Raw genomic sequence first — 25,403 nt, forward strand, 5'->3', positions numbered from 1 at the left:
AGGCGCCGCAGCACACTCACTAACTGCACCATCTGTGGAGCGCTTGTGTTCGTGTTTGTCGCTGTAGTTGTTGTTGTTGTTGTTGTTGTTGTTATGCTTGTTTGTTTTTTTTTGGGGGGGGGGCTTTGTTTGTTTGTTTGTGTGTTTTTTGGTGGGTTTTTTTTTTTTACAAACCCTGCAAAACGCCGCATCACCCAGCAGATGGGCCACAGAGCTGCTCTTTAGTTTCACACCGCTCCAACAACTTGTTTCCTAAAGTTGGAGAAATGAACTTCTGAGAGAAGCAGTCGGAGGATACGGACACATTTCTGCGCACTTTCTTCCCCTACTGGCGGACTTACTTGTGGTGTTTAGTTATTATAATTTGTGTTACATATTTCTTTTTCTTTTTTTTTATTATTATTATTTTCTCTTTTTATTCGTCTCTTTTTTCCTGCATCCAAAGCGTGAGGGGAAAGGAGGTGGACCTTCGCTCGGTCGCCGGTCTCCTGTCCTCTTTGTATCCAGCAGCAGCTGTGTGTAAATGCGGGGGACGCACGGCTCACCGGGGCTCAGTCCAACCTCCATCAGACCTCCTCCAGAAATGAACCAGGTGTAAGAAGAGGAATATCCTAAACTTTGCCCCGAAGCCCTGATTCTGCTCGGCTTACAGCAGAATCTGAATTTCCACCCCCCCCCCTCCTCCTCCTCCTCCTCCTCCCCTCCCCTCCCCAACAAAGCTGGGGTCTTCGCCTCTCCGTCTCTGTCTCTGTGCGCTTGGATTGTAAAGGGCAGAAACAGACCGAGCTCCGTGCAGACCAGGCTCCGGCTCCAGCTCCAGCTCCCATCATGGATGTAAGATTTTATCCGACCGCTGGTGGGAATTCTATTCCAGGAGATCCGCAGAACCTGGATTTCGCCCACTGTTTGGGCTACTACAACTTTAATAAGGTGAGAGATCCCTCTGTTGGCTGTGCCTTAAGCCCAGTTGTGTGTGTGTGTGTGTGTGAACATGCTGATGCTGATCTGGTCTGCTATGACTGAATGAACATATTGGATTGATATTATTTTCTATGCAAATTGGGGCTAATGAACCTAACCCCCCCTTCCCCCCCCCCCCCCCCCCCCCCCCACACACACACACACACACACCACTAACACAACTATCCATCTAACCCACCTCCTTCCTTCCCATCACCATCACCGCTGCCTGATGACAAGAACTCACCTCTGGCACAAACTTTTGTTGTTGTGTGTTAATGGAAATGAGAGTGCAGGGGGAGCTGTGTGGTACTTTGTGTGTCTCTCTGCATGGCTGAACTCTGACCAGAGTGATGTGACCCACAGTCGACGGCGCTGCTGGATACACGGTTTTAATGTTGTTCAACATCAGTGTTGGATCATTGCATCAGCAAACCCTCTCCGGGCTACAGTACAGGAATTAGATGCGATCAAAGTACGATGCAGGCTATCAAATGTCAAATAAACTCCTCAGCTTCTCTGTAATCCTGCTCATGATCCACAGCAGGTCATAGAAACACTTGTTTAGCCTGTTGGTGTGTGTTATTCTGTTTACCTGGATCCATAAAATCATCCAGTTAGATCTGACAGCCAGTGAACTTTTAAACCAGCGCTTAACAAATTGGACTTTTGGACTTTTATTTTTATTAATTTTTTGTTTTTTGGACTGTGGCTACAAAAGAACTCTCAGTTATCACTTTTCATCTTCAGAGCTCCATGTGGAGACTCGGACAGAAGGAGAGAGAGGCAGCAGACTTTCTCTCTGTTCAGCCTGAGTGTGTTCACTGTCAGCATCGCGCTGTGTTGTGCGTTTATGCAAACACGGCCTCAGAAAACTGACTGTCACGCTAATAAAAACAGCCTGATGTGCAGCACAGCGTCCTGCGAGCCGGACAGCCTGTTTTCTGCATCCGTGTTGTTATCGTTAAAGCAGGAAGTTGTTGTGTTCACATTGCCACAGCTGCACACAGTGAGCAAAACTCGGGAGTGTCTTTGACTTGTTAATAATAACGCTGACGAGGAATGACAAGTTTATTAATTCCCAAATGTGAGACTGAGGTTATGTAAAACACAGTTGATGGTTTGGGATGTTTTGTCAGTGATGTAACAGTCCAACTATGAGGCCGGTGATCCGCCAGCAGCTCCACTCTTCTGTTCCCCAGCAAGAAGGAACATCAGTATGACAGGCAAAAATCACACAACAGCAGCGTGCTGCTTTTATGAAGTCTAAACAAAGGTAGCCCCCCACCATCTACACACACACACCACCCCCTCCCAAATTATACAGCCCTCGCAATCTGATGCTGCTCAAAAACGGTTACCAGGTTTCTCACTGTTTCATCAGCTCTTTGTCATGTGGCCAAGTTGTCATATGTGCCCAATTTCATCATGTCTTCATCAGCCTTGAGAAATTTTTAACTACACTGCTTTGAATCGGTTTAAGAAGACAGACTGCCATTTTCTTTTTTTTAGTTCTCGCTCACATTCCCCAGGTCAAGTGAAATTTTCCATCTGTAACAGTAATTGGCCACGATGCAAAAAAAAAAAAAGGAGGCAAGGAGCGAAGAGGGAGGGTGGTGAGAAGGTGCTTATCAAGTATCTCTAGCTGTTATTTTGAAGAGAGAGAGGTGGGGTGGAGGGGGTGGAGGGGGGTGGGTGGTACAAAGCATGCATTTCATGCTAATTACAAAGCTTCTCCATGATGAACAAACAAATTCTTTTGCATGCATCTTTCAAATAAGCCTCCAGTTTATTTGAATCAACTTGCCGAGAGGTAGCACAACGCGGAGCGGTTAGTCATCCAAAAGATGTGGCATTGCTTACAAGTCACACAGAACCAAAGCATTACTTCTTACATCTATTTATAAGATACTGCTGCACCTTTTTTTATTATTTTATTTTTTTTTTTAGCAAACAACTTTCACTCGATTCACAGTTTTGATTTGAGCTCAGGCAATACCCTCTCAAACGCTGGCACAGGAAATGTTAAATTTTAATGACAGCAGGGACAAGAAGGGCCCAGAGACACTTTGAAACATCAGAGATTCTCTTAAATTTACAAAAAAATAAAAAATTAAATAAAGTCCAAACAAGTAGCACAAACTTAATTAGATGCTGCAGTCATGACTAATGAAGCTGCCTGTTTTTTCAGTGCAGACACAGCAGTCCTGAAGAGAAACATGCCACAGCTTCACACAGATGAATAACACTCATAAAATATATTTAGCAGGAAACATCACTGGCTGTAATTTGACAGAGCTAAAGTCTTCTGTCATCGAATCAAATGCTGAGGCCCCTCTCTGTGATTTTTTTTATTTTTTTTTTAGTGTTCAGGTGGGTGACGGGGCTTTCACAGCGGGCTCCATTTCTCTTAAGCCGCCTTGATATGAGGTTGAGCATAGATCTTTTCTGCCCAAGGCCGAAACAGCCTACTTTTACTTTCAACTGCGATTGTCCTCAGGTTGTCTGGGTAAAAAATTAGGAAAATAAAAAAGTATACCATGCTTTAAATAATATTTGAACAGCCTGTATAAACATATGCAGTTCCCATTTGTTGGATGCTTCATCGCTTTGGTGATGCCTCACCATGATATGAGACAGTTATAGGTTTGGAGTTTTTCTAGGCAAGCTCTGCGTCAACCAAAGACTTGGTGCTGTTTGGATTTGACTGTTTTTGAAACCCTTATTTGTAAAAGCCAAACGTGACTGACTTTAATGGTTTCATGAAAGGGACCCAGTGTTATGCCCATATTTACAGCCATCTGGCCCCTTTTTTTTTTTTTTAAGTTTAATAATGTTTCAGATACACTATCCATTTACTGAGGGCTTTCATTACCTCCAGGCAAAGAAAGACTGAAATTACCAACAGATGTTAATACAAACTTTTCACCTACACTAGTGCAAACACTTTAGGTTTATTTGCAAAACTAATACCAGCACCTCTGAGACGTCAAAGTTCTTTGTAGCTGAGACTTGGCCGGACATCTGAGCGATTTAACGACACTGTTGCAGAAGCACATTAGCACACACTGTAGATGGAAAGTTGCAAACTTGTGTGACGTCGTCTTCCTAATCAGTGCCAGCTCCTTTTGCTACAGTCCTGATTGTCATGAGATCAGATCCCGTCTTTAACAGCACGGATGGTCCAAACAGTTTTTAGAATTCTCCTTAGCCATATTTGTGTAGTAGTTGTTACAGGTTGTCAAAAAATGTGACAAAAGAATGAGAAAAGCGATGATCTTCTTTTCCTGAGCACCAACTTCGTCGTGTTATTGTGAAACTACTCATGTCATGTTAAGCATGAAATTAGACTGAACATTTAATGACTACTGGCTGAATTCTTGGGTAGAGCAACATTTGTAGTTTGGTTGGTTCCATTGTGTTGTTTCTGTAGCATTTGTTGGTCTCCTGTTAAAACAACACTGTGCTGGATTCACCATGGAGGTCATCAGATTAAAATTGGACTGCAAGATTATTATAAAACAAATTCTCAAATATCTTTTTAGGCTGAATACAAAGTGGAGAATTTATTCACCGTCTACTCTTTTGATTTGATTGTGCACTCACGCGTGATGTGAAGGGCTAACTATGCTGTGAAAACAGCGATTATGAAGTTGTTCAGACTCTAAGATTTGTTATGATGATGTAGAGCGGAAGCTGCAATTATCAGCAGCTTTCTATGTCGCCTGTAAAATGTGACGTGGGCGGCTCAGATTCGTGTTTGTGGCTCCCGGTGGCACACGCCGGAGTCACTAAACCAAAAACAACAAACATTTCAAGAATCTTGGTGGATTAATTGAACTGTGCCAGCGGAAAACCATTTATTGTGTCCAACCTGGAGTGGACCAAGTTTCTTCTGTGTCTGTTGACCCCGCCCCCTCCATGTTTCCTGGGGAGGGAAGGGGTTAACCCTCAGCTCAACCAGGGGGCCTTGTGCATCTCTCCAGTGTACACAGCTGGTGCCATTTCATCACACACATTCTAAACATATCCAAACACAGCTTAAAGTGTGTGTGTGTCTGTTTTGTCAAATGTTTGATGGGTATGACTCCGGGGTGCGTGTTAAACGTTTAAGTGCCCAAAAAGTGAATAGCTGATATGTTGTGCTGAGTCTTTGAGCTGCAGCCCGTCAGAAGACGTCGTTCAACACATTTATTAAACAGCTAATTTTCCCACTGAGATTACAGAGCGTTATTTTTAGCCCGTCCACTCCGAGGCACATACTGTACTCGGGGTTCCTGCGTGTAAGAACGGCTCCTCTGTTTTACGGACCACGCCACACACGTGTCTATACGGAGCAGATGCTCCTCAACGCGCCGTCCTGGTTCCTCCAAAGGGCACCTCATAAAGAGGATGGCTACAGATTTGTGGGAAATGTAAGCGTGTTTGAGAAGTGACTTTTAAAGGGGTTCACAGTGAGGACATATGGTTGTATCAAACCATGAGTCTGATTCCGGAGGCATCACAGTACCACAGATGTCACTCGCTTTGCTTTCTTCATCAGATTAAGAAGTCGACATTGCGGACGTGTGACGTGTGCACAGCCACCAGCTAAGTCTCTGAGGATCTGTTCGAGTTTTTTTTCTTCAGTGCATTCTCATGAATAGACCAGGTTATCTACTTTGTTTATGAGGTGGATGTGACAACAGTGGCTCTGAAATCTTGTACAGACGTAGACCATTACCCCGATCTGCACTCATAGAGACCTTCTGTAATCCCGCCATCTCTGCTCGTAAATCCTCTTCATTACATCTCCCCACGCTTGACTCAGTGCGGTTCATTTAGACAAGCCTCACACAGCTAAAATGCTTTCCCCACAGTTGTGTTTGGCGACTCTCTCTCCATCTGACATGGCTGTAGACATAAAAAAAACAAAAAACATCTCAGTCCTGTGCTTTAGGTTGCGATTTCACAACCAGGGACAAATTAGGACCCAGATAATATGGAGCACAGTAAAACCAGCAATCGGATCGATTCCTACACGTCGGATGTCTTTGTGCAGCTGTATGATTTTTCATGTTTTTCTTTGAGGATTAACCTCGGCAGCGTTGCTCCCCGCTGAACTAAAACAACTGCCTCCTTCTGGAGGATTTGTAGCTACATGGTTGTTTCAAAAACATCTCTTTCAGTGATAAAGAGGATGAATGCGCAGGAGAGACACATTTGTTATTGGATTTTGATCATGTGCACAGCTTCGCAAGACCATCCATCAAACCATATAAGTGCCTGAGGAGAAATAGTTTCTTTTGACACCCAATGTCATACATTAAAGGAGGAGATAGGTGTTTGCTTGTGTTCTTCAAAGTGTTGCGTAAATGGTGCGTTATTGATCGTTCGTCAGACTTCCTAATAGCTTTACAAGCTTTTTTTTTTTTCCGCCGCTAATTTCTGAAGACGAGATTTAGAGCTTAGAGTTGAGATGTGCAGTACAACATGCTCTGTTGCTTGAATGAAAATTGCTCCTTGTATCATTATTACCTCGCTCCAATATATGTTATTATTTGATGCTTCATTACCATTCAAATGAAACATAGCACGCCAACAACTCAGATATACGACTTATTTAATTTTGGTGACAATATACAGTGGAGCTTCTAAGAGCCATCCACGCTGCCGTCAGTTGCAATGTTGTATTCAAAATGTTTAAACGGTGTGTGTGTGTGTGTTATTTCTTTATATTTTTTGTTTGAGGAAATGCACAAATGCTAAGCCCTCTGCAGACACACACATAAGTTATAGTTCTGGGCAGAAACTGAACTCGTCTTCGGGAAAGTTGAAGGATTCTTTCTATTTTCTGTGAATACTCTGCTCCTCTGAATCAAACCAGAGATATTTTTCCACTGTGATAAACTGTTTTAATCTGGTTTTGGCTCACTACATCTTTGACAGCCCCAACCTTGCTGATTTATTAAAAGGAAGGGGAGGAGGTGGGTGAGGGTGTGGGAGGGTGGGGCCGGGGGGGGGGGGTCTCCTTGTGCCCACCTCCAAAAAAAGTGCTTTTACCGTGAATTAAGCAGCTTTCAAAAGGACCAGTCAATCACTTCTGGTTGGCTGATTCAATAAGTGTTGTGTCCCTTTAGCGGTTAGCCTCGCTGTTAAGGCACATTCATTTTTTAAAGCTTTCCAGAGACGCAGCCATTCCATGTTTCATAGATCTGATGTCCAATTCTCTTAATGGGCTCACAGACTGTATCAAAACATTCTGCTGTTTTCCTTTTCAATTTGACTTGCTTGACATAAGCCTTTGGCTCTTTTCAAGGAGCACGGGCCACTGACGAATGTCCTGCTCACACAGTTATGCGTAATATTTTGAGACTGGACAACGTGAATTCATTGCCATGCTGTTAATCAGACTTCTTTCCTCGAGCTGTTAATGTTATTTTCTCTTAAGTCAGCTTCCAGTCGGGTAAACGCAGAATCACATATATATTATTTCCTGCAAGGTATAAATTCGTCCTGTCAGCCAAAGGAGAGTTATTGGCCTGGTGTAGGTTTCATTTTATGCTTTGATTATTGCTGCGGCCATTCCAGCTAAAGCAGCCCACTCAGAAATATTAGTCACCGTTCCAACTATTGTTCCTGTATCAGTTTGAATGTGAATTTCTTTCTCATTATGAGCTGCTCAGGCAGCAGGTGTGTGTAGTATTACATTTTACGCAGTGTGATTAATTCAGCCTCTCCAGCAGCCCCCTCCTACATCACACATTCCCATAATGCAGTGTGTTACCAGGTTGTGCTAAAAGGACTGACAATAGTAGCAGGTGTGCAAATACCCCTCAGACCTCTTGGACAAAGAGCTGAAATAATGAGGGTAAATAAAACTTGTATTTGAATGGTCAAATAGATGCTGTGCTGTAGAAAACCTGCCACATGGTTCCAGGAAAGACCGGCTTTGGATATAAGATGTTTATCACACAGCAGACTGCCAAAATGTCACTTTAAAGCACATCCCTAAATCATCAGACTGAATCAGTTTTTTGCTGAGAGGCAAGACTAACAAGAATAACAGTTTTTTTTTTTTTTTTGCCTCTTTTCCACACAGACTGTGCTCATATCGGCTGTTTGTGGTTGATGTTGATCTGATGTCTGAGCAGTTACTGCCATAGCCATATTACTGCTCCCTATAAAGCCACTTCACCCCCCCCCCACCAAAATGAGCTGTAATAGTCTCCCAAAAACTGGAAAACCGCCATCTCACCCCATCACAGTTCAAATGGCTCTTTAATATACATGCATGTGACTGATAAGAACATCATTCACTGGCATGAATAGTTAGAGGGTTTTTTTTTTGTCTTAGTTCATGTTCATTGACATGGAGCTCTCGATTTGTTGCACTGATGGAGGATTGTCTGTTCTGTTAAGCCCCGGAGGAGAGTAAAACAGCTGTTCCAAGAAAAATGTGTTTGCCCTCAGTGTGCTCCATGTAGTTGGGTTGTCAAATGTGTAACCTTCAAAAGAATCTTCTGCACTGAAACTAAACAACCACTGCTCTTTATTACTGGGTATGATTCTACTATTCTTTATTATTTCTATATATATACTACATACAATATTTGTTCAATTGACACAATTTCTCACAATAAGTAACTTGTGTGTTCAGCCGGTACAAAGCTGACTTGAGACACAAGACGCTGACCTTTTTCAACATTGATCCGTTGTGATTATATGTGAACATCTTGATTAAAACAAATCTAGGTTGTCTCTGGTATGACCAACAGATCAGATTTTCTGTTAAAGATCATGCAGTATTCATCTATGAAATCAAAAGGAACAGTGGACATGGACAATAAAGGTCCAGTCCCTGAAACCTCAGCTGGGATTATGAGCCGCGCTCCGTGAAATTCTTGAGCCAACTTCTGATATTTTCAGGAGTTGAAGTCAGGGTTCTTTCTCAGCATGGACTCATTTATTGTGACATGCGTGTTTCTGCTGGCTCGTCGTGACGGTGCGGGATGGCAGGGACGGGCTCCAGATCAAGGTCCGCGAGGCCTCAGCGCTGGCAGGGATTTCCCTCGCCGGATGGCCACCGACGATTCTTCCAAATGACAGTCCATCTGAGGAAACTGATCTACTTCCTGATGTCTGGGGGTTCGGACTGGTGGTGTAAACTTTTCAAACACCTGAACAGCCTTGGGGAAAATGTTAAGTCTTTTTTTTTTTTTAATAGGCCCACATTTCTGTGTCTCCCCCACTGATAAACAAGAGGAGAAGCTGAATGATTACACCGTTTCAAAGGCATTACAGGCAGCTGATTAAAGTGTTAGGTCAGAGTTAGCCAAGGTTAACCGTCCATAATGAAACACTTTGAAAATAATGATACGCTGCATGGTTTTATGAAGGCTTGTGGCTGCTCAGCTCAGCAGCGCTGACCTTCAGCAGCTCTGCGAGCTAATCGCAGAGACCCCGCAGAACCCCTGTAGTTTCCAGACTCCATTAGCCTCTGATATGCATCTAGAAGAGAAGCCCTCATACAAGGTCTGTCTCTGAAAACGGTCCCTGACCATCAGCTTTCAAAACTCATCCCAGGATATGTCTTAAGCTGCTGCTTTGGTTTTTGACAAGTGAAAGTAGAAAGGTATGAAACTTCTGACACATTTAGCAGCCGGGGTTTCTTCTGCACTGTACTCTCACCAGTGGCTTCTATTTTGTATTGAAATCTGCCTGCTATGCGTGCGATCTGATCACTGAGTGAGTAATACCTGAAGAGAGAAACATCAGTGCTCGCTATGTCTAACAAATAAACACTTGATAAGATTTAGACCTCGTATTACAGAGCTGATAATACCCCTTTCTACAGAGTAATAATAATCTTCTGTCCAGACTTTATATATATATATATATATATCCCTGTTTGTTTCGCCTTGTGCATTACTACACAATCCTTTCCTCATATACAGAAAAAAAGTTAATTTTATCAGTCTGAGAAGCATATTGGTAATTGACAAACATGCTCATGTCACGCTGATTGGTGCTGTATGGACGGCGGCCAAGGCAAATGAATGTGTTAAGCTTCCGGCATCACGAAAAGACACACGTTGCTGTCAGCTTTAGTTGATGTCCTGAAGAATCGTCACAAAATTGATCTGAAACTGAACCAGCCCGAGCCGGTGAGCGTCCCAGTTTACCCAGTCCTGCCATGGTTATTGGTTCCTCTGTGTGGTTGAGAGATGCTCAGCTTCACTGTTACTGGCTGGAGATATTTTTAGAAGAACATATACCAAACAGGAACTAATTAACAAATAAGAATAATTGCCCTGTTCTTTCATTCATCACAACAGTCTCTCATAACAGGCAAGCTTCAAGCAGGAACAACAAAGTAGTACATAAATCAAAGTAGTTTCCTTTGCCAAGTCAGAACCCCCTGGGAGGTACCTTTGTGCTTAATTAAAATCCAGAAGGATCATGTTGTAAGTGTAGGTGAGCGAGCTCTGAATAACAATGACAAATCATGCCCCGGAGCATTAGTGTTGTGTTTTGGAAAAGAATAACAGCATCTTGCTTTGTTTTCCGCCCCAAAATAAACAAGATTTAAGGTGAGAGAAGAAAACCGTTCTCATTGCGTTGTGGCACAATGGCTGCGGTGAACAGAGCTTCTCCGGGACGCAGGACTGACATATTAATCTTATAATTATCCACACAGGATTATAATGAAACAGCTCATTATTAGACATTATTTGATGGCTTACCCCTTTATTGTCCCTTTTTAAGCCCCCCTGCAATCCCTCACATGTATGTGCCAACTGCAAAATACAAGCGCAGGTCATCAAAGGAAAACACTGATGGATTTCGCAGAAATGTTGAAGCAATCTTATGGTGGCAACGAGGGGAAGTTACAGAACAGCGTGAGGCACAAGTGCAGCGGGCTATAAAATGGGTAGAGGGCAACTTCTTGGTGATGTCGCACGGCGATAATTGTCCAGACTTCTCCATTACAAGTCAACATGAACCACCTGAAGCTACTGGACAGAGAAGTCTGAAAGTTTTGCTCTGATTGATGGAAAAGTTGCCAAATAATGAAATCTGTAAAAATGTGTAAGACAGAAATACTAATGACACCCAGACATTCGTATCAACCTTCTCGAGGTTGTTTGCATTGTGGGATGTTGAAAGCCACGGCGGCAGTCCTCAGGGCCCTTGTCCTGATCTCTGAGTTTCTGGATGTGACGGTCCTGCAGTGACCAGGTCAACCAACTTTGCCCATTCTCCGGGCTGCAGCAAGAGATATCACGGTAAATCAGCAGATGAAAGATGACGTTGAGGCCCGTCTCCCAGGGGAGAGTGACTGAGATATAAACTGGCCTACATACTGCATACTGCTGTTTCTGCAAGCATCATAGTTCTGATGTGCACCGGCTCTTTGGAGAGGCTAAAAAAAGAAAAGTACATTAAAAAGGGAATGTGTGTAGTTATCAGCAGAAAGGGGAGAAAAAAAAAAAAACCCTCTCCCAAGTCAAATCCGCTCAATTACAGAGCTCTGGAGAGCTATCCCCAAGCAACCCTTCCACTGGCTAATCAGTCACAGCAAATTGCAGTGGTGAATATTTCAGACTCAACAGATTTGAATAAAGACATCATGATTATTTCGCTATTGTACAGTACTCTCAAATAATTTTAGAGGCCCTTTAGCTGGAGCCAGCATAAACGGCATAACTACCCGTTTAAGAAGGTGTTGGTGGTGGTGGTGGGAGGCGGGGGGAGTCGAGGGAGGAAACCAAACACAAGGGCTGTCAGTCAATGCGGTGAGCTAATTGGGTCGATCTTTTTAGCGAAGATGAATGAAGAGATTAACTCTCCCTATGTGTCCAGTGAATCTCCCCCTCTGGCTCCAGGTAAATTAGCTGATGACAAGTTGACAGTGGGAATTCTGTTTCTCGCTGCAAATTAAAGCGGCGGCCTTTCGGGTTTTACAGCAGGGCGCCCCCGGTTGAAATCACTGCTTTTGTTTACATATCGATTAAATGGATCAGTGGCCTTTATCTTTCGGGGATTGTTGGCTGAATTCAGCTGACGGACGTGGGAGATTGCTTTTTATATCTACGTTAAGCCACGAAACGTGAGCCAAAAAAATATATAGAATGAATTTGCACAGCTAGTCGGTGATCACTTTTGTAAACAGAAAGTTGTGCAGCGGTTTAACCTTTAATATCGCCCAGGCTGACGCGACGTTAGGACCAGAACGTACGAACAAGCAGAGAATTCAGAGAAACGGGTCAAGACTGGGCCTAATGAAGACAAATGAAGAGTGATGTGAGAACATGTGCACAGGAAGGTGTGAGAGCAGGGCAGACGGTGTCCTGCTCTCATTTATTTTAGTGGCAAAACTCGCAGCGTGATCCTAAAATAGAGGTTAAGGCTCAAATCCAGAAAATGTCAGTCCCCCTCCACTCCCCCCCCCTTTTTTTTTTTTTAGCTGCTTCCAGTAGACAAATGGAATAGAAGTGTTCAGGGTGAGCTGCGGGCAAAGGAGGAAATCAATAAAGCTGCAAAGGAGAGTTGTACAAATACAACATATGCAATTATTTTAAATAGTAATAAAAAGAGAGACAGGTTCAAGGTGCTCTGCTTTTAAACTCTTTGGAAACTCAATCTACAGAACAATCCAGGCAAACTGTGATCCATGTATACATTTTTACAGCTTTAACATTGTATTTGTTAGGCAAAATGGATTTTTACCAGTTTGTCGGATCAATAGGGAAATTGGCCACACGTGTAAGTTTTCATTAAATAGAGCTTTTTACACTTTTGCTAACTCGCGTTATTCTTTTGAAAGCGCCTCAGACCTCTAGGTTTCTATGTGCCTTTGATCTCCTACCTGTCGTTTTTACACGGCGGAAAAGGAATCATTTTTGCATTATGACTAAAAGATGCGTAGTGCGTCTTTGTTCCGAATCTCTTTAAATGTCAGCGCAATGATATGGAATCAAAGTTGAAGCTTAGTGTTTGTAATTATTCAAAGCCCGTATCTTAATCTCACAGCGCTTTTGAAGTGGGAAATGTTAAAGTGACATTTTGAGTTTAACTACTGTTAAAAACATTAGTGAAGCACTTAGCCTGATAGTTGCTGTCACAAGAAAAACAATGTCTGCAACTCAACAGCTGTCAGGCTTGGCTAATGATGTCCTGGTGTGCTGTCAATCCTGCAGATGAATGGACAATAGTATGCCAAAGAGAGAATGCATGAAATAGCTAATTGCTTCTAAGAGCCTGCTCAACCATCCTGTAACTACTATGTTTTCACAGATGTCTTTTACAGCTGCTATTTCATCATGAAACTCAAAAGATGGTACAGAGACGATGCGCCGCTTTTTTTTTTTTTTTCTTGTCTTGTTTGTTGCACGGCAAATCGTTATGATTATAGATATATTACTGCTGCCGCAGTTGGAGATTTAAAAAGAGGAAAAAGAAAAAAAAAAGAAAAAAAAAAAAAGGAACACATCCCGAAATTGGACAAAGCACAAACAATCAATGTCTGCGCATTTTCATTATTTCACCTAATTTGCCCCAGTCATTCCGTTAATCTCTGCCAACTTGTTGATTGTCAGTTTGGAGACACATTTCTGGAGAGGAGCCCGTGAGTATTTGCAGCCGGACCTCTGTCAGTAGCGCCAAGCAACACAGCCACAAATTGGAATGTGGTACAGCTCTGGGAAAGCAGCCAAGATTTAAATTAGACAATAACCTCTGCTCTCTCTATATTGCCTCTCTTTTCCAGCTGCAGGCCCAGCCATTTGTTTAATACAGTCAGCCCTGTAGTATATAATAGACTGATATATGAGTCACCGCTTAGCAGTTTGTGTTTTTCAGATTTATAGAGATTGAACAACTGGTCGGTTTGTGCTTACTGTGGACTTATGGAAAAAAATAACAGAAAAGACACAGGTTGCACACAAACTTGGAAAGTTGTTGTCAAAGTGTGCACATGAAGGTCTTAAAATCTATTACTGGAGCAAAAAGGCTAAAAGACTAAACGTATAACTGGCTGCACACGACGCTGCAAAATGACTTGAACCTTTTTAAGGGGTTTAATGTGGAGATTTTGCAAGAGTTTAAATAATTCCTCATGTTTTTTAACGAGCACGGCCCTGGAAATGGTATACAATCTGCAGACTGTGTGTTTCTAATGTTCATTATATCAGATCCTTTCCACGCACCACCATAGAAGAAGACATCACTGGATTAAATATCTTGATGTGGTTGCTCTCAGTATGTAAGGCTTTCATACCTGAACTGTATGTGCAGCACATGAAAATGTATTGTTTTATCCACCAATGTTCCTGCTGCTATTACTTGATAAGAAATAGGATTGAGTGGAGCCCATCACTAAAAGCTCTTGACTGTGCACGTTCCCAAAGCTGGTTATAATGAGTGTATTAGCCAGTAATGGCACACGGGGAATAGAAAAATGCATCTGTGCTGCTAAAGCAATAAGAGAGGACTCCACTCCCAGCAGCTTTCAGTTGAGCTTTATGTGAATCCAAGTCCCAGAGCTCACAGTCACCCGACAAACCAAGAGAAGTAGCACAACCATAACTATTGGTGACACCAAAATCAAACCAATTTCCAGTAACAGAAAGCATGTGTTCTTCTTCCCAATGACATTTAACCAGGTACATTCTTTTTTTGTTTTGGTTATTAGCTCCTGTAACGCCGGAGCGGTCTCCTGAGTGACAAACGGAGAAGAGCAAGTTTGCTCCAAATCTACACCTCTGATACCATCTTGGATCTAAGTTGCTTCAAAGCTGCCAAGAGCAAACAGCCCTGAGACACGGCTTAGCAGAAAGAGTGAGACAACACCGCCATGCCAAGCCTTTCTCATGTTGCTTCCTCAAGAGCCGTGTGTCCATGCAACAGCAGCCATTGTGAGAAAGCTACACCGTGTTTCTGAGGCTCTCTCCATCATCTAAGCCCCTTTGTGGCTGTGGGCCAATGGCTTTGCACCCCGCCAGATCAAAGATGGCACCCCATTTAGCTTGTGCTTTCTTTTAGGATTTGCTCTTGAGAGTACAGAGCAAACTCAACAGCTAGGAAAAAAAGAAGAAGAAGAAGAAGAAGGGGGGAAAAAAAAAAGGGGGATGTTGGATGTTGACCTGCATAGTATTGAGACTGCCCGGCTCAGGCTACAGGTCCATTATGACAAATGCTGAGACCGTCTTTGTTTTGGCAGCGTTTGCAAGTCTTAGCCTCAGAGAAAACAGTAGCTATGGTGAACCTCAGTGTGTTTTAGTTCCATTGTGTAACATGCTGGCATCAGATGGAGCAGTGGTGCAAAATTATGGCGTTAATGTGTTAGTGTATTGTCGCTCTGTTGGCTCTCAATACCAACATTTAAACATAAAACTTGATGACAAAGAATTTTACTCTCCCGACTTTTTTAGCAAAGTAAGATCAGTCTTTTTTTCTTTCTTATTTTTTTTTTTTAGTGCTGTGGCAACATAGGTCCATCCACAACTTTGGTCCAGACTGTAATATTTTAATAACTAACAAACAGATTTTCCGAGTGATAGTTCACGATTGCTTCGATGGCCACAGTCCCATCAAAAATGTGCGTTATGTGACAGTGTGGCAGTTTTTCTGTCTAAACTTAACGTATGAATTAATACAAAAAAAAAAAAAAAAAACTTGTTTGCAAGCCTTTAAAAAAAATGCAACAATCTCAGACATGCTGTTTCACCCTGGTCTCTTTGCATCTCTATGTTATCACACTTACACACCATGTCTGCACTGAATGTAACTTAAAGCCTCGAGGAGTTTTGCTGAATGAACTAACTATAACTTGCATTTTACTGTCTGTCAACACTGCCATAATGACTGGGAAGCTTTGAAAAAAAAAAAAAAACATAATACATATCTGCTGAGTTGTGAAATCGCCCAAAGTTTTTCCTTTATTTTGATAGGTAAGCTTGTCATTTTGGTTTTATATGCAAACTTACTTTCATGCCACATGACAGAATTGTAATGTTCCCGCACCGTGAAGAAGTAATTTGAAGAACAGGGACTGATGACAACCTCCATCTATAAAGTCTAGCATCTTACAATTTAGAGATCTTAGTGATGACACATCCAAAAGCTGGAGGTCTAAATTTCGACCTGAACCTCATGCATGTAAGACAACAAAAAAATGGAACTACGGCTCTCGAGGGTTTTACATCTTCCTGAGGTTAGCATTTACTAAAACAGTGCAAGCAGTGATGACAACAGTGGAGACCGCAATGGTCAGTGTGGTGTGAGAGACGAGATAAATCCACACACAGCCTGAACAAGACTGTCATCAGCTTGATTCAGATCCCAGATAAGACTTGGACTTACACTGATGCTGGACTCTCAGCACGAATGTAAACGTACTCTGCACTGCGCTGAGAGGCAAAGGAGGAGCGAGATGCTTGCTATGAACTTCCCCTTCAGTGCTGCATTATGTAGTTGAGGACTAGCAGTGCTAATAGTGGAAGACAGTGCTGGGCTGGGGGAGTAATGATTTTAGCTTTAAACTCAATTACCAATCGATTCGGCCTGCAGATCAGAACACAGCTTGTGAGTCGGCTGTGTGGACATGCTGTGTTGTGGAGTCGCTTTACAAATTGACTGCTGCACACATAGGAGGGAATATATCTATATATGTCAGCTCTGCGCTGCATGTGCAGCAGCCTGCTGGGCGTGAATAGGCCTTGTGATCACCAGAGAGGCAGCTGCAGACTGTTTATGGCGAATTGGGCTCTAAATGAGCGTGTATTTGTTGAGGAAGACCTTGGGAATCAGAAGATAACTTTTCCAGAGGCTTCAACGGGGCCCAAGCAGGATCTCGAGGAAAAGAAACAGAGCTGCTCTTTTCGCTCTCCAATCGCCTCCACTAAGAGGGAGACTCTAACCTGGCGGTGGGCCGAGCCTTAAAGGAAATTGCATAAAATAATACATAGCAAATTACTGTGGCTTTCTCAGGATTGGAGGTTGAGTTTTAACTGTGGTGTTTTTGCCTCCTTTTATAGAGACCACTGGAGACCATATTAGCACAAGTGTCATGTTCCAGAGAACACATGGCAGGCTGTGATTACTGAGCTCAAGCTGAACTGTAAAATCGCTTGTCAGCAGTTGATATGTTTCTGGAAACGCCTGGGTGCTTGATTGAATTAGTTTGGTGGCTTTCAGCGGGGAAAAAGAATGTGTCCAATTTGGTTACCTGCTGACAGACAGCGCAGGTATTGTGACTTTTTGATTGGACTGTAACACCAAAGAACAGCCTGCTGAAACTGGTTTCAAAAAAGAATTAACAAATCTCTTCGCAGCTCCATTTCCTTCACTTACACGTTATCTCGGCACGCATCTTTCAAATTTGAGGACTCTGTGATGGCCGTTGACGAAGCAGTTTTGGTTGGACAAAATGGTGCCAGGTTTTGTTTTGGTTTTTTTTTTTTCATTTGTATGCATGCAAAGATGCCGCCTGTGCTATTAGACTCCTCAGACGTGTTCTGTGGATCTCGGCCGTCCAGTTCATGTTTACTGATACGATCTTTCTCCATCACACTGGGTGTGAGATGGAGTCATGTTGGTGCAATATTGTGTTCGCCCTGAGGTTGAAATAATTTTGTTTGCTGTTTTAGCTGTAAAACACCTTATTTCCCACTGGACATGCTTTCATACAAATATTCCTGCTTTGGGGTTTAAAAAAAAATGGGATGTATCAGGAATCAGAAGAGTTTCAGTCAGAAAAAAAAAGATCTAGATTGGCCCCTATGCATATTGATGTTTCTTGTTTATTTTTTGATTCAAAGATACCCCTGACGTATTATCTCAGCACAGAATGAAAGAAAGTATTGCACATTCGTTCCTTCAAGTTGCCCGGTTTTCAGCCTGACAGTGGAGTCTTTTCACGTCAGGATCGGGGTCCATGTAAGCTCTTAATTCTCTCCTGTTAAACAGTTATTGAAGAAATGTGCTGGTGGTGCAGAAGGAGAAATAAAAACACTGAGTGCCCAGTGTTTGCTCTGCCATGTAGCCATGCCTGGCTCTTCGTGCGACTCATATTACAGAACACCTTTAACTGGGAATTCATTCTGTTAATAAAAACCCCCAAAGCTATTTAAAGTGCCCTTTTCAACAGCTTCCTTATGGCTCCCTTTTAGGAATACATGACTGTTTGGTTTTTTTTTTTTTTTTCGGGGGGGGGAAGTGAGGAAGTGAGATGCTGCTTCTTGTAACGTCACTGTCTGAGCTGCTGCTTAACAAGACAGTTAAGGAGTTTCCAAACACACACACACGGTTGTTTGGCCCCTCACATAGCTGCTGCAGTTCTTTGCTAGCTCGTCACATCATTTTAATTACAGAGCCTTCATTGTTTGCGCTGACCCATTTTAGCGCCGTCCCTCAACGTCAGCTGCACTCCTCCAATCACACTTAATTTCATCTGGCATTTGACTCAATCGGCACTGCCGCGAACACGAGCGCCAACTGCCTTCACCCCTTTAAAAAAAAAAAAAATTACTTGGGAATAACAATAACAATCTTCACTCCCTGCTCCGCTCAGGTCGTCCGCCGAGGCCTCCAGCCCGGGCTGCACCACAACACGGTGCAGCTTTTAATGGAGAAGATTGATACCAGCGGCTGGGGACATTTCTTGGGATGTTAGTCACAGATCTCAGAGGAGATTTGGAGCCGCTCTTAAAGGGCCCTGGAAACACAATAAAGCATGACTCACACAGACGGAGCCCAGGGAGTTTCACACTACTAATTAGCACTTGGACTTAACTTGATTGTGCTTTCTCTAATGAAGCTAATGCAACTCAGATCAGCGTCCGTACCGTCGGTATGTAATTTGGCCGAACTTGTGTACTTCGTGTTTGTCTCAATACACATTGCTTGCTGTTTTTGTTTTTTTGTTCGTTTTTTTTTTTTTACAATCACATGCTCATGAAGGTCTCATCCACATTACCCCCTGATGTCTAACATGGTGAGTAATTGAGCCGAAAATATGTGTGACCGTCAATGCCAGCAAGGAGTTCGCACAGAACCTGTCACAGAGCTCCAGAAACAAACTGTCGCTCGTTTCGATGCAACAGGCGGGAAAAGAGGCAAACAAGCAACGGTATCAGATGATTAAAAGCTGTCTGTGTTCCTCAAGGATTTTCCCACCAAATTATCAAGGAACTATTTAGGATGAAGAGCAATTGTCTGCTCTCTTGAAATCTTATTCATAACATGGGGACAGAAGAAAGGGAGACAGCCCTGCATGGAGTCCTATCTCCCCCCACAATCAGAACAATGTTTCTAGTGCTCAAATAGAGAGGGATATCTCTGAGACTTCAATTTGTTATCTAAAAGAAGATGTGTGCGTATGTGTGTGTGTTTGTGTGTGTGTAGGGGGGGGGGGGCTTCTGAGATAAGCCCAGCATAAGGTTAATTACCAGCCGAGTGGCTGACGTAACCCAGCCATGTCATGTCTCGAAGTTACACACAGCTGGGGAAGCAAAAGAGGACTCGCTATTGACAGATGTTTTTCACTTGAGGCCCGTGAGTCTCATGCGTGTGTGTGTGTGTGTGTGTGTGTGTGTCAGTGTACGTTGTGTGTTGAGCAGTTGTGCAAACATGTAAACCCCAGTGCTGGAGTCAGATGTAGTTTAGTGGGGCAGCTCCAGGTAAAATGGCACCGGAGGCCCAGACAGCTCAAACCACCTGCTTCGGCAAACTGCTAGCAGAGCTTGTGGCTCCTTCTCGCTGGTGCGTAACACTGTTAACGTTGCTGCTGATTCTCTCTCTGTCTCTCTCTCTCCAGGGCATAGACTAATTAATGGATACCATTCGCAGTTGATTAGCAGCAGCTCTTTCGGTAATTACATTCGCATACTAACCACTCAGAAGAAAAGGAGAAAAGGAAAAAAAAAAAAAAAACACACAGAGGGCTAGAAAATATATTAATGCACTTCTCAGTTCACTGTGATCTTAATTTGCTTCCACTATTGTTTGGCTTCTGCTCAGATAAGAAGCCGGAGGGGGGCTGTAGTTGTTTGTTTGTTTGTTTGTTTGTTTGTTTTGTTTGGATTTTATTTTTATTTTTTACAATTTTTTTTTTGTCTATCGGAGTTCTTCGTCACTCATAATGTTTTCAGAGAGTGACTTTGTAATAAACACACAAAGGAGATTACTGCGGAGCTTTGTTGAGAATATGAAGAGTTCTCAGTGGAACCTCATGAAGACGCAAACGCGCTGTGATTCTTTCTCCTCTGAGCCGTGTAGGCTGGGTTTTGCACTCCTCACTCACAGAGAGGTGCATTGTGCTCCTGGGCCCAGCTGCTAGCCCATAATTCTTCATTCTATGTCCCATTGTTCCTACCTGTCAGCATGGTTGTGCCTCCGAAGAAAGGAAGTGACTGCCATTTTGCCAGCAGGCTATGTGTGGGTTGGGGTGGGAGGGTGGCGGCCGGGGGGGGGCCGGGGGAGGGAGGGGGTGGGGGGGTTTGCTGATGTTGTGAAAACATGTTATTTCCTACCAAAGTACAGGGTTTTAATAGCTGATCAGCTGTCTGAAACATGAATGCGTCTCACCATCTTTGTTTCACACATTTACAGGCAGATGCTTATTTTGTGTAAATTGTCAGAATGAAAAATTGTTAATTCACATGAATAAAGTTAGATAGTAATATTATTCGTTAAATAGCTCCACCCATACAAAAAAAAAAAAAAAAAACACACCCAAACACTCCACCTCCTGATTTCCCCTCACCTCTCCCATAGGTTATTTGAAGTTAATAACCTGCCACTGCATCTTGATACTTGGCTTTGTGATGCAAGCATATACTTAATTGCCATCCCGTAAGAGGCTGAATAGCTGGACCAGATTCTCATTACCCTGGTTCGAATCAGCTCGGGCCTCTCAAACGCCTCTTGTCATGTCACAATAATGGCAGAGTGGCAGAATGTGCCCGTGCACGTAGAGAAAAGGTTAACTTGGTGTGTAAACATCCAGAGCTGAGTGAGATAGCCTGTTTGAGTGACAGGTGTCCATTATGAGGGGGGAGCAGCAGTTACATTGGCTGTTATCTGGACACTTACGTGTTTTTTTTTTTTCTTTCTTGTCATTTGCAGTTCCAGAATAACAACAACTACATGAACATGGCGGAGGCGAATGGTGCGCTGCTGGCTGCTGGCGATGTGAGTATGCTTTATTTTTTCCCCTTTATGGCATGAAACAAGAAATTCAGCTCATACAAACACTATGAATTGATATTTTCTTTCCCAGTAAGACCTAAATATAGTTATAATTCAGTTAGAGGTGATAAAATGAAATTGGTCTTTTTAATAGTTCTTGGTGATTCACTTTTTGAGAAATGCAGATGGGCAGAGTAAAATCCAATATCGCGAGGCAGAGTACCTGTTTCATACAGCCAACATCCATAATTGAACTCCAATTTAAACGTCCCCATTTTCTTCATCGGCAGCATTATTTTTTATTACCTGAAACGCTTCCTGCTTAAACGCCACTCGTCCTGAGACGTGAGCAAAAAGTCGAGGCAGAGCTATAGAATCACAATATATTGTCTCGCGCTAACTTGTGCGCGCTGACGCTGATGTGGTCTGACTGCCTTGACTGCACTCTCCGAGATGAAGCGATATCTCCGCACGCTGAGGTTATAAACAGCGCTTTACTTCCTTCCTTTCAAAGACGTAACGAAGGGGCCCAAAGAGATTGTGTAGTTCTGTCACTCTGAGCCGCTCTATCTGCCGGCACTTAGAGAAAGTGAAATGTCACCAACAACCTTTGGCTGTGGAGTCCCTGTATTACCTCAGCGCACTGTACTGCTGCATTAAAAGTATGGAGGGAATAGTTGTTTCTCTGGGGGCAAATAAGCATCTTTCTGAACCATACTAGTCCTAACAGCGTGCTAAATTTACCCATTTTATTGTATTTATTTTATTAAGTGTACCAAAAATACCCATCATCCTCTGTGGTTCAAACAGGCCAATCTCATCCAGTTTAGCCGAGGAGATTAATCTGGTTTCAGAACCCACAGCAAAGCATCTCTGCACAGACGCTGCCATGGATGTTATTGTTAACCTCGTTGTTTTCCTTCACGCCAGTTTAGTTGGGATGCAGCAGTGTAGTTCGGGCCCAAACGTCCTTTTGGAAGGCGCGGCCTCGTGTTGGCAAAGTGGCGGCCTCACAAAAGCCGCGGCGTGTCGTGGAAGAAGTTTAATTTCCCCCCACGTTTACGCTGAGTGGACGCATCCTCTGTGTCCACGGGCCGCTGGGGCCCGCTGCAGCGGGGGCCACGCCGACACAAGCTGCTTGGAGAGCATTCAGTCCCCAGCTGTGAGGCAAAGGGGGGATGGGCTACAGAGTTGGAGGATAGAGAAGGCGGGGGGGGGGGGGGGGGCTTCTTAATAAAAACAGCCTAGCTCATTTACATTTTATCAAAAGGAACAACTGTTTCCAGTGTTAAGGCACAGATGGTATTGTGCTTAGAAGGAGGGAGAGAGCAGCAGAGAGAGAGAGAGATGTCTTCAGCGTAGATTTTTCTCTTCACGCAGAGGAGAGTCCGAAGTGCTGTTTGTTGCAACCTGAGCTAAACTAATACTGAAGTGGCTTCCTCTTAGAGTTGTCATATATTAACCCACTCAACTTGTCAACCTTGAACCGGGCAGAAAGTCTTCTTTATGATGAAAAGCTAATTATGTCAGCAAGGCTAAATTTCAGTTAGCTGCCGTTTTTATCGGGGGGGGGGGGTGTCATGACGCCTGTGAATTTAACAAAGTAATTCTTGCCATGCTGCAATAACAGCAAAACCTGGTGAAAGCATGCTAACGTTGCTAAGGAATAATTTTCCTCTTTCTTTCTTTAAAAGTTAGCGTAACTTAATTTATGTTTCTAATCCTCACTTCCTGACACATGCTGTATTTTGAAGCACGTTTGTGCTCAAGATAAAATGCGGCCGGTGTGTATCTGCTGTTTTGATGGCTAGTGTATCATTTACCTTATGCACTTAGAGGATGAGATAAGATGACCTTGGTGTGCCCGGTAAAGCGTACATCCTAGCAGGGAAAGCTTGACTGCTTCCCTCAGGGAAAACGATACTGTACACTGAGATTGTGTTCCACTCAGACATATCGCTTTACTTTCCCAATCAAATTAGAGACATGTAATGAACTATAAATATGTAGAAATGGACTACAAATGATCCAAATTTGAAATAATGTTGATTAGGGGTGCCACGGTTGATGTTGTCATTTGAGTAGCTGCACTCTGCCTGTCTACATATTTGAAACTGGATCCTCAATCCTGTCTCTATTGATTCTGAGGCCTATTCTCTTCAGTAATTGCATACGGCTGGCTTTAACAAGTCTTGGTTATTGCATCTGTGAATTGCATTACTGTGTTTTATTGAAGGACTGGTAATATTGCCTGAAAAGCTTTTTCTTGCTCTTTATCCTGATGCTGAAAGTGTACCATGGCAGCAAAGGGATAAATCGTCAGAGGGGAAAATGCACTGATAACACTGGACATGGAACACTGCTGCAAGGTTTTGTTTATTAGCCTGTACGTAGCGTTCAAAGTATCTACCTTTCCTCCATAAATCGACTTATACTGTTTACCACAGGACCTTGTAAAGACCTCCAAAGTTCTGCTATCCACCTTTTTTTTTTTTGTTCATCCTACCACAATTTTGGGATGGGTCTGTGTCGAGACAAGAACTAATATAAACATCCAAATTCAAGGTTTGGTTTGGATTATTGGAGGTGTGCTCGGAGGCCCCGCCATTCTCCGAGTTACGATCCATCTTGAGCTAGTTGAAGTGAGCTTTACTGATCGCAGCCATGATGGCTCAGAATTATCAGAGGCAGTTTAGAAAACATCACAATATATCTATATACATCCCGAATGGCTTGGCCTACATTTGAGTGGAATGATCAATTTCACGAATTACGTGTTTTGGATCAAGATTTTGGTCTCGCTCTCAGAATCAATGCACCTCCAGTCCAGATGGAAATATTTCAACAACCATTGAATGACCCCCCCAACGTTCCTCCTAGTGCCACCATCAGAAATGTCTCCACTGTAGTCACAGTTACATGCGATGCACACGTTCGTTACCACCGCAGGATGAATAGTAATCATTTTGGGATCTCTGTGGCAGAAGTCTCCAAAATTTTGATAGCAAGTAACTGCTAAATGATTGGCATTCCCATCAGCCATGCACTACTGAATGGTCTATTTTAATCCAACTGACAACATATTATATATTTTTTTGGGTCTTAAATAACCTGACAGAACAGAAGCATTGTTGAGACTAACTGCAGACTGGTAGCTCTATCTCCCCCAATAAGCACAGAAGACTGGAGGTTTCCCACACACCTGCTCATGATGCTCACGCTGGGTACATCAGGCATCTCTGTTACAGGCATCACACTTTGTCTCTTTTTCTCTGTGCTGTTTCCTCCCTTGCCTGCCCCTTTAACATGTACATGCCTGCACATCCCAAGCCAGCATCTGGCCTGGCACTTGGCTCTGCTGAGCCTTTCAGAACAATTTAAATGGATAATCAGGCTGGTGATGCGAAGAAAGTGGATTGTGCATCTCTTAATCTCCGATCAGAGCCCCCTAAGCTGCTCCTGGTGCAGAATTAGACTGGCTTTATGTGAAATGACACCAGACAGTGTGCAACACTGTAACACTCTGTGGGTTCCAGTAAAATCTGGCACCTCTTCCCCCGGGAGAAGGCCTTTTTCTTCATGGACAGCTGACATCTTCCACGCACACACACACACACACACTCTCAAATGCGGCACAAACGCCATGTCTCCATTACCAGTGCCCCTGGTGCAGATGCTAATTTGTATCATCATTAACAAAGACAGCGATGCACACAAGCACAGTCTGTGATACTGATCTTGGCTCCCCCAACTGGATTTTTCTTTTTTATTTTTTTATTTATTCCTCCCCGCCGCCTCACTTCCAGGCTGCTTAGCAGAAACAAAACAGCAGCATTCCTCTCATCCCGGTACATTTCTGTGTTTCTCTTAAAGGTCACCGTCACGCTTTAGCTGCTCTCCTACAGCCAACAACACCCCAACACCCCAACCAACCATCCTCTGTGAGGTTTGTTCTCCAAACTTCAGCTCGTCTTTGTGATTCAGGCCATCGTGGACCAGCCTATAGGAACCGGTGGCCTATATAGTTTTGCCCTGGTTTGCCTCACACGACGTAACACAGCAGGAAACCTATTTACATCAGCACTGTGATATTATTCTCCTCAAAGGCATCGCCCCATGGGCTCATACATATGTGGATAAATGCGGCCACGGCCCTCGCTACGTGTCAGACTGGGGTGGACAAAGGCTGACCTAAACGAGGTGACACTTTGTCAGTGCCAGTGTTTTCAGAACGCTACATTACATGATACAGATGAGACTGGGACCGCAGA

General features: G+C 43.3%; 1 protein-coding gene across 3 annotated transcripts in view; it reads left to right on the forward strand.

Annotated features, from left to right (window-relative positions):
* The first annotated feature begins 339 nt into the window (after positions 1-339).
* The window catches only part of tox3 (TOX high mobility group box family member 3), a 36,350-nt gene continuing 11,286 nt past the window's right edge, over positions 340-25,403 (forward strand). For 2 of the 3 annotated variants that reach the window (XM_029498319.1, XM_029498320.1), the window contains exons 1-3: positions 340-930; positions 21,070-21,135; positions 24,138-24,140. In XM_029498319.1, coding sequence (XP_029354179.1) covers positions 829-930; positions 21,070-21,135; positions 24,138-24,140 — 171 coding nt within the window. In that variant the 5' untranslated portion in view covers positions 340-828. The remainder of the gene's footprint in view (positions 931-21,069; positions 21,136-24,137; positions 24,141-25,403) is intronic. The other variant, XM_029498318.1, reaches the window with a different exon arrangement.

This window comes from Echeneis naucrates, chromosome 3, assembly GCF_900963305.1.
Source record: "Echeneis naucrates chromosome 3, fEcheNa1.1, whole genome shotgun sequence".
In the NCBI taxonomy this organism is placed as follows: domain Eukaryota; kingdom Metazoa; phylum Chordata; class Actinopteri; order Carangiformes; family Echeneidae; genus Echeneis; species Echeneis naucrates.